Source organism: Ascochyta rabiei, chromosome 8 (assembly GCF_004011695.2).
Source record: "Ascochyta rabiei chromosome 8, complete sequence".
Classification (NCBI taxonomy): domain Eukaryota; kingdom Fungi; phylum Ascomycota; class Dothideomycetes; order Pleosporales; family Didymellaceae; genus Ascochyta; species Ascochyta rabiei.
Window position 1 is genome coordinate 1,508,994 of NC_082412.1, and position 13,322 is coordinate 1,522,315.

Below are 13,322 nucleotides of genomic sequence, written 5' to 3' on the forward strand. Positions count from 1 at the left end.
CGGTCTTTCCGCATGCACTCGGACGAAACCAGGAAACGGAAGCAGTCGAAAAGGCGCTCCGTGAGCCATGTGTGCGTTGGCGTTTCCCGCCACAATGACCGTTCGCTTGCGGAATGTGGCGTGCCAGACAGGAGAACTTTGCTCGCGAGACAAGACACTGCTACGATCATCGGTTGCAGCGGATCTGGAGCGTTGCTGAGTTCTTCCAATAAATTGGGAAAGCCGGGCACAGACAAAGCCAATGCAAGGTGAGGCACGTTGTAGGGTATGCATGCTTGCGAACCGTTGTCATAAACCAGTGCTTGTGGCGTTAGACCAAGGTCCACCGATTATTATTTACATGAGTATAGAGGCGTCCATTACAGACGCTGGGTACGGCACCTTGCAGGTACAACAAGTTACAGGTACAACAAGTTACAGGTACAGAAAAACACATGTGTTTACTCAATGCGGACGGAAAACATGAAACATCGAAGAAGCGAGCCGAGAGCGAGCAACTTGGCAAATTGCTCCCATCTCTTCAAATCCCTCAAGCCCACGCCCTTTAAATCCCTCAAGCTCACGCCGCTCAGAGCCGTGAAGCTGTTTGCAGTCGAGACGTTCGCTTCGACCAGAGCTCTCATCTCGGCATCCTGACTCTGGTGCTGTTCCGCTTGGTCTTGTACCAGTTGCTCATGTGTGCCTGGGCTTGCTGCTGGGCAAGCAGGTCTTGAGATGGACGGAGATCTTCTTGGGCTTTCGACTTGGCAGACTCGGACCGATCGAGACGCTGTCGAGACGCAATGTGCATTCGTCGCAGTCGAGCTTTGTCTTTCCGACGAACCGAGGCCAGCATTGTGAGTGATCTGTGCCAGTGCCTGCAAGCGGCGTTCTTCCGTCTGTTCGCAATGGACAGTTGATCACACGATTCACGGAGTTCTGTTTCCGTCCTCACTTGACCGCGCAGCTTTTCCACTTGACACTGCAATGAATCCGTCCCACTTAGACACACAGTTCCCAAATCAATGAGCTGCTCTTCCTTCCGTACTAGAACATCTGCCGTTGTGTGAAGATCTAAGCTACTGAGATGAATCTGCTCCAGGGCTTCGTTGAGACTACGCTGGACCGCGATGTGAGCATTGACGGTCGGCCGCTGCTTGAGCTGGGTGAGTTGGCTTTGGAGTGCTTGGTGTTCTTCATGGGTCGGTCGACCTTCGAGCTGGGCGAGTTCGTCTTGAAGAGCTTGATGATTCTCCACCGTGGGCCGCTGCTCGAGTCGTGCGATTTGGCGTTGGGTGAGGGGAAAGGGAAGATCGCGGCAGCCTGTCAAGACTCCCAACAACACGCCAAGAGCTGGCGATGACGGGGGGAAGTCGCGCCCAGTCACTGCGCCTTACCAGAAACATCACAATCTTGTGTGCGTCAGCGTCTTCGATGACAGTGCAAATAACTCCACGAGCAAGATGGGGAGCGTGTGGAACGATGCGCATCATATTGGAGATCTCCATGGGATGTGCGAGTCTATTGACACTCACTCGAGAGTTTTCGTGCAAGTCAGCGTGCTCGACACCAAAGCCATTGTAGCTGGAATTCATAATGTCTCCATCAGCGTCTCCCCTGCGGTAGCATTCCAAGCAATCTTTCAATCTCCACCGACGCACTGCCACTCGCCTTGTCCCTCAGACTCAACAACAACTCCCTATCCTTCGCCTTATGCGCCTCTTCTCCAGCCTTGACTAGCAACCCGCACTTGACCCACATATCCACTCGCTCACTGACCGTCAAGCTCGTGCACTTGGGTATGAAGATGGACGCCACTCTTGCGTTTCCGGCGGCCAACACCTCGTTGAAGAACGGCTCCCACCCGATCGGATTCTTTTTCTGCTTGGCCCACTCCTCGATCTCGATGAAATGTCTCGCGGCAACGAGCGCGCGTAGGCGAAGCCATGTGTACGTCTTGTCCGGGATTTTGAACTCGCTTACGATCTTCTGCGCGCGCTTCTGGTGACCCAGTTTGATCAGATTGAAGATCGTATCGTTCGCACTTAGGCCGATGAGGCTGGTACCGGTTGTGGATTGGTTGGGGATGTCTCGCGCGTTGGACAGGTCCTTTTCGAACTGCGCCTGGAGCTGGAGCAAGCGTTGGGCTTCGTCGATGGCGGTGCGTGTGAACACAGCGGGGGCGTCGCGCGAGTCGGACAGGTACTTGGAGGCGAGTTTCAGTTTGTCGAGAGACTGAGCTAGAGAGGGTTGGGCGAGCGCAGACGAAAGGAGGAGGGCAGAGCCATCGAGGCGTCGGTCATCTTGGTAGTAGAGGTCTTTCAGCAGGTCGGTGTCTTGGTCCCGGGCGGAAGACTCGACCAGCGCGGTGGCGACGGGCCGGCTGTTGATGACACGGAAGAACGATGCGAGGGGGAGTTTCTTGCGCAGGTGCAGCAGTACGTGGAAGATGAGATCTGTGTCGCCGGACTCGATGGCTTTGTCAAGCGCAATGGTGTCTTCCTTCATGCTCAAGAGAAGAGGCACTTGTTTACCTGCTCGTGGCTCGTGGTCGAGGAGCGAGGTTGCGAGACGGATGCGTCCTTCGTCGTAGGCGGCGCGGGCTATCTCTTCGAAAGAGACGCCAGGTTTGCCATGGAGCTTCTTGACGATGAGACTGCAGATTTCTTCCTCGGGGTCCGTAGAGACGCGCACTTTCTGCTGTGCCCAGTGACCGTGGATCTGGCTCGCTGGGAGGTGTAGATAATCGGCAACTCGCAGCGCAAGGAGATATTCATTGCGGTTTGTGAGGCGCTCGACCAGCTTCTCGGGCGTCATTCGTCGGTACTGGTCGTAGCTGAGAGGTAGTCCAATCTTATAAAAGCGCACAGCATTCAGGACTCGCAGCGTGTCGCACGTGTCTACAAAGTCGTCTGATGAGTAGAGATCGAGCACCGACTTGCCGTACGACGCAGCTTTGAGCAGCGACTTCTGCCAGTGGATGTTGTACTCGTGCGCCGCAGCTTTGATGCACGCGTCTACCGCCTCAGCCAGATTAGGCCGAATCAGCTGGATGAGATCGTCTGCCTTGGGGCTCTTTTGCTCCAGCAGCGAGGAGGCTTCGAGTAGATTTGCGGCAGGCGAGTCCGATCCAAGGCGAAATACCTCGACAGTCTCGTTAGGGACTTTTTGGATGAATTCGCACACATCGTTGGTCAGCAGCCGTATACCATCAACGTCCGGCAGCAAGTGTACCCAGGTGTCGTAGTAGAACTTGGTGGCTGCGCTCTTCGGACCTATCAGATGCACCTCGTCTTCCCAGGCCAGGGCGACAGCATTGGATCCACACCATTGCATATCCTTGGGCACCGTCTTGACGCGGCTGTCATACTCGCTGAGCTTCTCGCTCCAATCGCCACTCACCACCCAGACCTTGCCGTCTTCTGTGTAGAAGGCGAGAAACTCGCCGCGCGGGCTGACGCTGATGTGCTTGAACGGGCCAGCATCGAAGTTGCGGTCCTCGGCCTCGGTCGCATCCACGACGTACAGGGTGCTGCCAATGGCGAGAATGACTTCGACGGAGCGGGAGAGCGAGTACGCAGGCGGTATGATGTTCCACGACACGACGGGCTCCGTGGGCGGTATGGCGAGCAGCTTCGGGCGCGGCTCCGCGTACGAGGCGACCGAGATGAGGTGGTTGTTGCCGAGCAGCGCAACGAAGCCGGTGGTGTAGAAGCGGCAGGAGACAACGCCGTGCTGGTCCGAATCCTGTCATTCTTAGTCTGCGTGCGAGCATGGAGGAGCGGCGGCGCATACATGGCCCAGCGTGAAGGGTGCGAAGTCGCCCTGGAGGTCGTAGTAGCAGCGCACCGTGCCGTCCTCGGTGACGACCAGCAGCTTCTCGTCCTCTGACCAGCCAAGGCCCTTGATGATGCCCTTGTCCCACTACACAGACGTCAGCAGCTGTGGCGTGCGCTGGATTGCGAGTGCGCGACATCGTACATTGATGCTGCGAATTAGCTTGCCGGCGCAGCTGTACACGTCGATGCTCGACTTGGCGACCCCGGGCCCTCTGTACGTGTGCAGCTTCTCTTCATCGCGGTAGACGGCTGTTCGGCATCAGCATCAGCACACGGCCTCGCGAGCTATGCGTGGACGCAGGGCCGTTGCGTACCTACCTACTGCGCCGCTGTACGGAGCCCCGACCACGTTGTACTTCTCGAGCTCGAGGTCCTGGTCGAACACGGCCGTGTACAGCTGGACCTTGCGGTAGAACTTGTCGCCGACCTTTTCCCAGTTGGCGGTTGGCTTCGACATGGCTCAAGCGCTATCATGGCCGACTGCGATGTTGGACGGCTGGAGTGGACGCGCCTGGAGCGAGGTTGACGTTGTCTGTGCTCAAGCTTGCACCGCCAGCCGCACCGCCAGCCGCACCGCCAGCCGCACCACCACTCTGGTACCTGCATGACACACACACACCCAGGCATCGTGGGGGATATCTATTCGATTCGAGCTACCTACTTATGCACCGCTAGAAAATGACCTGAACCCAACGCCGTCGCTGCATGCATTCATAACATAGCGTCTTGCCCTCCGAGGCGGACGGCTGCCTCCACCTACTGTCCCCCCTGATCGAACCCTATGGCGTGCGCAAGAGCGTCACGTACTCCAAACCGATCTACATCAGTTCCAACCTTCTTGCGGAACAGTCCAAGGTCGCTCAAGAACGCCTGTGCCTCGTCGTGCAGCTCCTGCGCCAGCTCATCATGATCCCCTTCGTCGTATCCCGAGTCTGAATCGTCATCACTCCCCTCTGCATCAGACGCAGCTCCCTTTGCATCGCCCGCCATCCAGTCTTCACGCTCAAAGTCGGGCGTGCCCACCGACCGCGGTGGAGGTAGCACGATGGGGTTCTTGAGCTCTCCTACGGCAAGCGCAAGGTGGCGGCGCAGCGTGTCGATCTCAGCACGCAGCTGCGCATTGACTGGACGCAGCTCTTCCACCTCAGATGTGAGCGCCCTGATCTTCACTGCTGAGACCTGGCGGTTCTCTTCCATCAGCCTGTGCATCATCGACACCTGTCGCTGGTACTCCTCCAGCTCCGTCGCCTCTTCCCTCTTGCGTTGACTGGCTGCGTTCACGCTGACCTGCAGACTGCGTATCTGCTCTGACATTTCGGCGATCTGGGCGTCACGCTGGGCAGCAGACAGGCAGTCCTGGTTGACCGAGGCACGGGTGCGGATGCGCTTGGCCTGGTCGGCGTAGCGCAGAGTCGACAGTGTCTCCTCGTAGTCGGCGGGAGCGATGCAGGCAACCATGGCCGTCTTGCTGTTACCTCCAAGTGAATCTCTGAGCAGCCATGTCAAGACTGAGTCGCGGTAGGGGATGACTTGTCGAGGCTTCCTGCCCTTGGTGTCCTGTGTACGAGCAGCAAGTGCGTTGATGACACGACCCAGCGTACTGAGAGATTTGTTGATCTGGCCGCCCTCCTTCAGCTGCTGCCCGGTAGCCTGAGTAGATTTGGCACGTTCTGAGCCGGCAAGATCGACCAGGCGCATGCGAGCTGTGCGTTCGACGGTCTCGTCGGAGAGGAGCGAGTGGGTGATTTGCCTCAGCCGGATGGTGAACACGGCATGTGAACGAGAAGACGTGTCGTTCATCTTGGTGGCTGCTGTCGTGCGGCTCTGTGCAGTTGGTCAGCATGTTGGAGTCTGGTGTAGGTCTGGTGGTAGGTACCGAGTCGCCCTTCTGCATCAGGTAGGCAACATCCGCATAGCTCTTCACCTCCGCCTCCACCAGGCCCTGAACGTACACACCGTCCTTCTGGCTCTCGCGGATCTTGAGGTAGATGGGCGGATTGGTGCGGGGGCTGAGCAGATCGCGGACATGCTCGTTGTACACCTCAAAGTACGAGACCTGGACGTGGTAGCTCGTGTCTGGCTTCGGCTCGTGCTGGATGCGATCGAAGAGCTCCTCGCACGTGCGTGGGATCAGGCCTGGGTTCTCTGGCGTGCCCATCATCGTGTAGCTCTTCCCCGAGCCTGTCTGGCCGTAGGCAAAGATGCACGTGTGGTAGCCGCCGAAGTTGTGGTCGAGGAACTCCTCGCCGAACGACTTGTACACATCCTCTTGCTGGGCGTAGTGTGGATCGCTCTCGTCGTGGGACCAGAAAGAGCGGTCGAAGGTGAACTCCTTGTCCTCGACGTTGGACCTGCGCTGGTCCTCGGGGTCGACCTCGGGGGCAAGCAGCGTCGTCTTCTCGGTTGCCGGGTCCATGCGAATCAGGCATTGCGTGCCCTTCTCTCTCTCTGCCACGCATTAGCCCTGCAAGAGCGCTCGAACCTGGTCTGACAACACACCTCGTGGCACAAACGTCCTGCACCGCACCACGACCTTGATGTTGCCCGGGTCATCTTGCGCGGGCGGCGCCATGGCCGTGTAGGATTCGGCTGCAGATGCGCGCAGCGAGGGCGCCGAGGCGGTGGTGGCGTGGAAGCTGGAGTACATTCGCGGATCCAAGATGTCGTCCAGCAGCAGGTAGAGCTCTCTGAGTGACTGCTGCGACCGCGCAATATAAAGCAGGTGCATGGGCGCTGCGCGACTGCCCGTCGCGGTGGAGCTGCTGTGCACGGCCCGGCCTTACCCCGAACCAGGAAAAGGTAAACACGCCCGGCGCCGCTCGTTGCTGTGGAGCGGATAGGCGACGTCACCGCTTGGCCGTCCGCACCATCAATCAGACGCCGACACGACGGTGGTGGAGAAGAGCCCAGGCGTCTGCAGGCAGGGAACCGATGGAGCGCTTCGTCTTCGTGGGCGATGCTGTAGAGAGTGAAGCCATCTCCATGCAGGGTCGCGACTGCTTCTCGCTCGGGAGCTGCCGCGCATTCCTTGGGTGCTGGGTGACGGAAAATTTGGCTTTCTCCCACATGGCCGCCGCCCCAACCTAGACCCGCGCTTCCAGCCATCGCTCGAGCATCGTCTTGGAATGCACTCGCTTGCCTGCTTAGCTAACCGACACTTCTCCCCACCGTCTTGCACATGGACGACGCCATTCTCTACCTGAGCGATGACTCCAGCCTGAAGGCGTTCGAGCTCAATTGGTCAAAATTGGAAGCCTCGACAGCCCACCTGCACATCGATGCACTGACATTGTGCATTCGCCTGCTACCATCGAGCAGCGTGGTTGCATCTGGAAGGTCTCGTGAGGAGCTCACACGGCTTCTCCTGCGCCGTCTACCTGGAGAGCCACAGGATTCGGAGCACCTCTACAAGCTCGCCGAAATATGCTCAACCAATGAGGCTTTCGCTTGGTCTGTCTTCCACCAGATTGTTGTCGAGCTTGATATCGCTGCAGCTCAGCTGTCGGTTGCACGCAAAGACAGCTACGACGCCAACGAGCAAGCCTTCGCGGCTGAGGATTATGTCCGCCGTGCCGCCACATTCTTGACCTTCCTCAAATGCTCCTTTTGGCTGCCCCATGACACTCACCATGTCGTTGCTCCCGGCAGTCTTAAGACGTTGACAGCCTTCATTGGCCTCGAAGACTTGAACGACGTTGCTCTGGACGCTTTGTCTGCCCTGCTATCCCTGCTTAGCCATCGCCATCAAAAGCCAATCGTTGTAGCAAACCCTCGGGCTGACATACCATGGGCCAAGCTGGAGTCACCATCAGCCAGGTTTGTCCTTGGGCAGTCCATAATCGACCAGTCTCTGTGGACCTATTTCAAGACTCTGGATCCATCATATTTTAGTACAAAGTCAAGTAAGCTGTTCAAGATCTGGTTCCAATGGATATCCCTGGCGGTTGCGGACGGCCTCGACGTGGAGGCTGTATACGAAGATCTGTACTGGGACAAGGTACGAACCGGCTTGCTGACCGGGTTTGCTGATCAGCGCAAGTACTGCCTGGGAATCGTTCGCGCTTCCCTACTTGCTGCGCAGCGCGACATCAACACGAAAACCATCTACATGCAAGTGGACAAACGAAACATCTACCTCAAAGCTTACGAGCGTTATTTCATTCTCTACGAAACCATCGTCCTCGATCGCTACGCAAACCAGATCGAAGCCAGCCTCTCCGAGCTTTCAGCGCTCTTTGGCTCTCAATCAGTCGTTACAGCCTCCATGGCAACGACACTGCTCTCGTCTGGACTGGATCCCCAAGTGCAGGAAGGTGTCCGTAAGATTATCGGAAACTGGTACTTTGGGTTCATGAGCGGTAACCAGAGTCCTCTTTCCAAAGACCAGGAATCCTTGGCTGAGCACACGAGCTTCCTTGTCGGAGGCTTTCTCCCGTGGGCAACCCAAGGCAGCTTGTTCACCTCCACACTGAAACCGACCCGCACGGGTACTGAGTGTGGTCACGGTGCGGCACTCACCAACCTCGTTGCTCGCTTCGGTGTGTCGAAACATTCTGGCGGCGAGTATCGTGCTGAACTGCTCACCAAAGTGTTGGGTTTTGTGCTCGATGCTGGTGGGAAGATGTTCCAGATCTCGATACTCTACTTGTTGGAGGGGCTAATCAAGGGCTACGAAGAGGCCGCTCGCTGCGACGGTAAGTGGAAATTACAATCGTGAATTTTCCGACCTCCCTGCTATCGAGTATGCGTTCGCCAATCCGTTGTACAACAGTTGGTGAAATCAGGATCATCGGACTAACACTGATGTTGCTTTCCAGGACCGACCCAGCTTTCGCAACAAGAGATCAAGACCGTACTCAGAATCTCCAGGACTCCAGGGCTTCCAGAGATTGCCAGTGACTTGTACAAGATTTACTGCATGCGGCTCTGCGATTTTGCTGCTCCTGACACGAACGTCAGCACGATTCCTGGATACAGCGCACTGAATGACAAAGTCAAAGAGCTCAGTATACCCGATGATGCATCTAATTTGCGGACTACCACGACCTCTGAAGACAGTGGCGTCGGTTCTCTGTCAGCGTTCTTGGAGACGCTACAGAACACGAAGCATGCATCCATCCAGGGACCTGCCTACGCAACTGCATGCAGCAGGCTCATTGGGTTCTTCGACAAGACCGAGCCCGCATCCATTATATCTAGCGAACTTTACGCTGCGCTGTATGCCATGTGGGAAGAGGCAGACCGTCGAGAGTTCAACAGATCGGTTGCGGTGCATTTGCCTCCGTTGCTGTTTCATCCAGTTTCTATCCAGCTTTGTATACAGGAACATACCGACAGCTTGGAGAATTCTCCTGGTGAGCTCCAACCTTTTTTGACAAAAGCGCTAGGCACTTTGCAGCAGCTTTCCGAAGGAAGGTCATATATTCTCGCGAGTCTTGCGACTTCTCTGCGCAAAGCCGCCTTCTCACACCCGTCAATCATCGGCGTGCTTCCTTACGAAGACGTTATATTACGGTTTTTGAATTACCCACCAGCTGCTAAATCAGAGTTTCTCTTCGAAGTCGCTGCTGCAGACAAGCTCCAACAGTATTTGTCTCATCGTAGCTATGCCTCATACTACGGCCAGCGCGAGTGGCATGCCTACGCTGCGTGGATCGACTTCTTGAACCGCTTTCCAGAGAGGCAACAAGACGTCGCAAAAGGCGTATTTGACCGCTTGCTCGAACCCTGGGCCGGCCAGAAAGGATCAGTACCTGTTATCAGCAAGTGGAAGGACGTTTTCCAGCTTCAGGCCATGCTCGTGCTTACTGAACACTGCGTATCAGAAGCTGATGCGGACGCATATCTTGACATGTTCATGCATGCCCTGACTGTGGAGCAATGGCCACGTTATCGCTTTGTCCTGGAGTGGATTATCACCCGTATCTATTTCCACTATCCGAAGAAAGCGGACCGCATACTAAAGGACCTCGCCCATCTAGACGAAAGCAGCCCCATTCATATAGCTTCACTTATGAAGCTCGCAGTCCTCACCGCCCCCTTCCTAGACTCGGAGGACTTCGCGCTCAACCTCATCACTCAGCTCATTCCCTTCTCCGCCAGCCAGAAAGTACACATCAGACACGAAGCCCATCTCTCCTTTCCCATGATCTTTGAGTTGGCCGAAAGAAAGGGTTGGACCAGCATCATTTCGAACCCTGGATTCTCCGTCCTGAACACTCATATTCGTCAAACCGAGAAGTTCAAGACACCAGCTTGGTCTATCAGAACGCTCAGGATTGATGCGGTTGCCGACTTTACTATCACAGAAATCTTCCAGGGCCAGTACTTGTACATCGAATCTCCAGAACCGGAGCGCGTTGCGCATGAAGATTTCGTCGCTCTCCATGACGAATACTCCGCATCCCTGCCACCGGCATGCATCAGCCTAGGGAACCCCAGACCTCAAACAGAGATACCGGTCAACCCCAAGCCCGCAGAGTTTGTTCTAGACGAGGATGGCGTCAAATCTACTTTTTACCAAACCAAATCTGGCTTCGACTTCAACTCTCTTCTACCTGCTGCCGGTCCACCACACTTACAAGACATACAACCAGCCTCTGTCATTTTGGTGGCCTCGCTCATCGACAACCCGACAAACCTGGGCGGCCTGAGTCGTATCTCAGAATCCTTTGGCTTAGAAACGCTGTACATAAACGACATCAAGAAGGCTGCCCACAAAGACTTCAAAGCAACGAGTGTGACGAGCGAGAAGCATCTCCCTATCAAAGAACTGAAGGAGGTGGGCGTCCCAGAATTCCTTACCAGCATGAAGAGGAAGGGCTACGAAGTCGTGGGTATCGAACAGACAGACCGCTCTGGTATACTCGGCGACGACAAAGCGGAAGGGTCGAAGGATGTCGGCACTCTACCAAGATGCTGTGTGCTAGTACTCGGCGCAGAGAAGAGTGGTATCACACCAGAAGTATTGAGTGTCGTGGATAGATGTGTGGAGATCAGAACGGTCGGCGTGACGAGGAGTCTGAATGTGCAGACGGCAGGCGGCATCGCGGTATACGAGTGGTGGAGGGAATGGGGCGGGAAAGCTCGATAGGCTCATGCAGAAATAAGGTCAAATAGCTCTTCAATGGATGATAAAGTCTGTGAAGGCTTTGCTAAGGCGTTGCGCAAGTTACGGTTATCACTACAGCCTATGAGCCGTACGTACAGCGGGGTCTATGTTGGAAGGCATTCAGCGTCGCTTTTCAGAGGTTCTGTAAGCTCATACATATTTAGTAATACACAGATACTCATAGTGGATTAACACACTTGGTGAGATACTACTAAAGATCTCTAGGCACCCTGCTCAGATTGAGAATGGAGAGCTACTACATCCTAAGACATGTCAAGATTTCGGCTCCGAGATTCGCCCATTCCCAATCTAGCTAGACCCACCCTCCCCACACGGCCTACTAGTGCCTGCACAATCACGCAATCACGCCTCTTCCACCAGCCCCGGATTTTCCTACAACACTCCTGCTCTAGCAAGAGCCGTGTCGTCGAACCTAGCAATGTTTTACGTTATGGAAAACAGACAAGCCTGACTCTGGCTGGGTCTTGTGAGGCTTTTCGGAGCGTCGCCGACGGCCCGGCAGAGATGCCGGGCACGCTTCAAATTCGTACGCCGAGATGGCCGACGGGTGAGGGTTGGTGGCAAGTATAGAAATGCTGTGACTGTTCAGTAGCCGATGGGTTTGTGTTAAGAGAGCGCTCATTTCACTCTGTGTTTTGAGTTCTTCACATTGCTCAGCTTCTATTCCGCCAACTATCCCATCTGACCACTAGTTGATACTTGAACATCTACTCGACATCCTACTACATCTGCTTTGACTTTCTACATCGAGACCAACACGTATTGGCTCTACTTTGGGGGTCTTCCTGAGTCTCTTGAAAGACACACCTCCGCCATGGCGACACCCTGCCAGCTACAGGCTGCAGCTAGCTCGCGTTCGAACGATACCGCTGTTGAAACAACATGTCGCAACCAGCTGCGCCAACTCACACCCTGCCAGCTCCGACAGCAAATGGCATGCTCAGACACTGAAGCCCTGCCAAAATGGCTCATTCCAGCAGACCGAAGAGGCTGGCGCCGCATCGTGCAGAACTTCACTCCATCATGGGTATTGTAGCCTCCTCCTTTGCTGTAGTTAGTGATCCCAACTGACACCACCAGTTTGCAGTAACAATGGGCACCGGTATAGTCGGCATCCTTCTCCACGCCCTATCCACACTTTACCCTTTGGTCCAAACACCTCTCAACATCCTCAGCACAATCTTCTTCGTCCTCAACATCGTGCTTTTCTCTGTCATCCTCGCCATCAGCGTACTGCGCTACACGCTCTACCCAGCAACCTGGACGCTCATGCTGCAACACCCCGTGCAATCTCTGTTCCTCGGCACGCTTCCCATGGGCTTCGCGACGCTCATCAATCTCTTCGTCGCGCTGTGCGTCCCTGCATGGGGCGGCTGTACGCCGTACGTAGCATGGGGGCTATGGTGGATCGATGTCGTCGTATCGATCGCATGCTGTCTCTGGCTACCCTTCCAGATGATGACGACGCACCAGACCCGCCACGAGGCAATGACAGCAGCCTGGCTCCTGCCCATCGTCGCGCCCATCGTCGCAGCCGCATCTGGTGGCCTTGTCGCTTCAGTGCTGCCAGACCCGCACCATGCCATCATCACAATCGTCACCAGCTATGTCCTCTGCGGCATCGGCGTCCCGCTCGCCATGGTCGTTCTGACAATGTACTTCCACCGCCTCGCCATCCACAAGCTGCCGCCGCAGGAAGTCATCGTCAGTGTTTTCCTCCCGCTTGGTCCCATGGGTCAGGGCGGGTATGCCGTGATGCAACTGGGCATACAGGCCGCCAAGCGCTTTCCCGAGACGGGCAGCCTGCACCCCCTGGCCGGCGAGATCATGTACGTCCTCGGCTGGGCCGTCGCCATCATCCTGTGGGGATTCGGGCTCGTGTGGTTGTTCTTCGCTATCGCGTCTATCAGCCGCAGCAGATTCCCTTTCAATATGGGGTGGTGGGGCTTCACGTTCCCTGTTGGCGTGTTTACCATGTCGACCATTACGATGGGAGAGGAGCTGCCGTCGGCGTTCTTCAGGATTCTGGGTACTGCGTTTGCGGTTAGTGTTATGCTGCTGTGGGGAGTGGTGGCTGCGGGGACAGTCAAGAACTTGTTCTTTGGAAAGCTGGTCGAGGCACCGTGTTTAAGGGAGATGGAGAGGAGGGCCGCAGCCGCGGCTGCGGCTGCAGAAGAAAAGGCAAGGCAAGATGTGTGAATCTCATCTGCCGCTTTAGTATTCTGTCTAATTTGTGTTATTCAATACGTCTCGTGTAACACGCTCGATTCGCATGTTCATTCCTGTGTGAGAGTTGGTCTCCCAACCATTTGTTGGACCACTGTCCGGTCGCAGCAATTGCCTAATCAGCTACAGCCGTACAATTCTTACCA

The 13,322-nt window shown here is 55.9% G+C and overlaps 5 protein-coding genes across 5 annotated transcripts, besides 1 other annotated feature; 2 read left to right on the top strand and 3 right to left on the bottom strand.

The window, feature by feature from the left end:
• Positions 1-619: 619 nt before the first annotated feature.
• EKO05_0005446 (uncharacterized protein) lies at positions 620-835 on the bottom strand (the record flags this gene model as incomplete). Its single annotated transcript, XM_059636603.1, has 1 exon — positions 620-835. The coding sequence occupies one exon, from the start codon at positions 833-835 to the stop codon at positions 620-622; it is 216 nt and encodes a 71-aa protein (XP_059492586.1).
• Positions 836-1,584: 749 nt separating this feature from the next.
• EKO05_0005447 (Vacuolar protein sorting-associated protein 16) lies at positions 1,585-4,275 on the bottom strand (the record flags this gene model as incomplete). The annotated part of the gene is made up of 4 exons (XM_038940154.2): positions 1,585-3,726; positions 3,775-3,903; positions 3,961-4,067; positions 4,137-4,275. The coding sequence occupies 4 exons, from the start codon at positions 4,273-4,275 to the stop codon at positions 1,585-1,587; spliced, it is 2,517 nt and encodes an 838-aa protein (XP_038798460.2).
• A 92-nt stretch (positions 4,276-4,367) lies between these two features.
• Positions 4,368-4,402: a tandem repeat.
• Positions 4,403-4,574: 172 nt separating this feature from the next.
• Positions 4,575-6,546, bottom strand: EKO05_0005448 (uncharacterized protein; the record flags this gene model as incomplete). Its single annotated transcript, XM_038940075.1, has 3 exons — positions 4,575-5,642; positions 5,695-6,266; positions 6,318-6,546. 3 exons carry the CDS (start codon positions 6,544-6,546, stop codon positions 4,575-4,577), a joined length of 1,869 nt encoding a protein of 622 aa, XP_038798461.1.
• A 450-nt stretch (positions 6,547-6,996) lies between these two features.
• Positions 6,997-10,911, top strand: EKO05_0005449 (tRNA (guanosine(18)-2'-O)-methyltransferase; the record flags this gene model as incomplete). The annotated part of the gene is made up of 2 exons (XM_038940001.1): positions 6,997-8,512; positions 8,636-10,911. 2 exons carry the CDS (start codon positions 6,997-6,999, stop codon positions 10,909-10,911), a joined length of 3,792 nt encoding a protein of 1,263 aa, XP_038798462.1.
• An 853-nt stretch (positions 10,912-11,764) lies between these two features.
• On the top strand, positions 11,765-13,149 carry EKO05_0005450 (Plasma membrane sulfite pump involved in sulfite metabolism; the record flags this gene model as incomplete). The annotated part of the gene is made up of 2 exons (XM_038940095.1): positions 11,765-11,977; positions 12,031-13,149. The coding sequence occupies 2 exons, from the start codon at positions 11,765-11,767 to the stop codon at positions 13,147-13,149; spliced, it is 1,332 nt and encodes a 443-aa protein (XP_038798463.1).
• Positions 13,150-13,322: the final 173 nt, after the last annotated feature.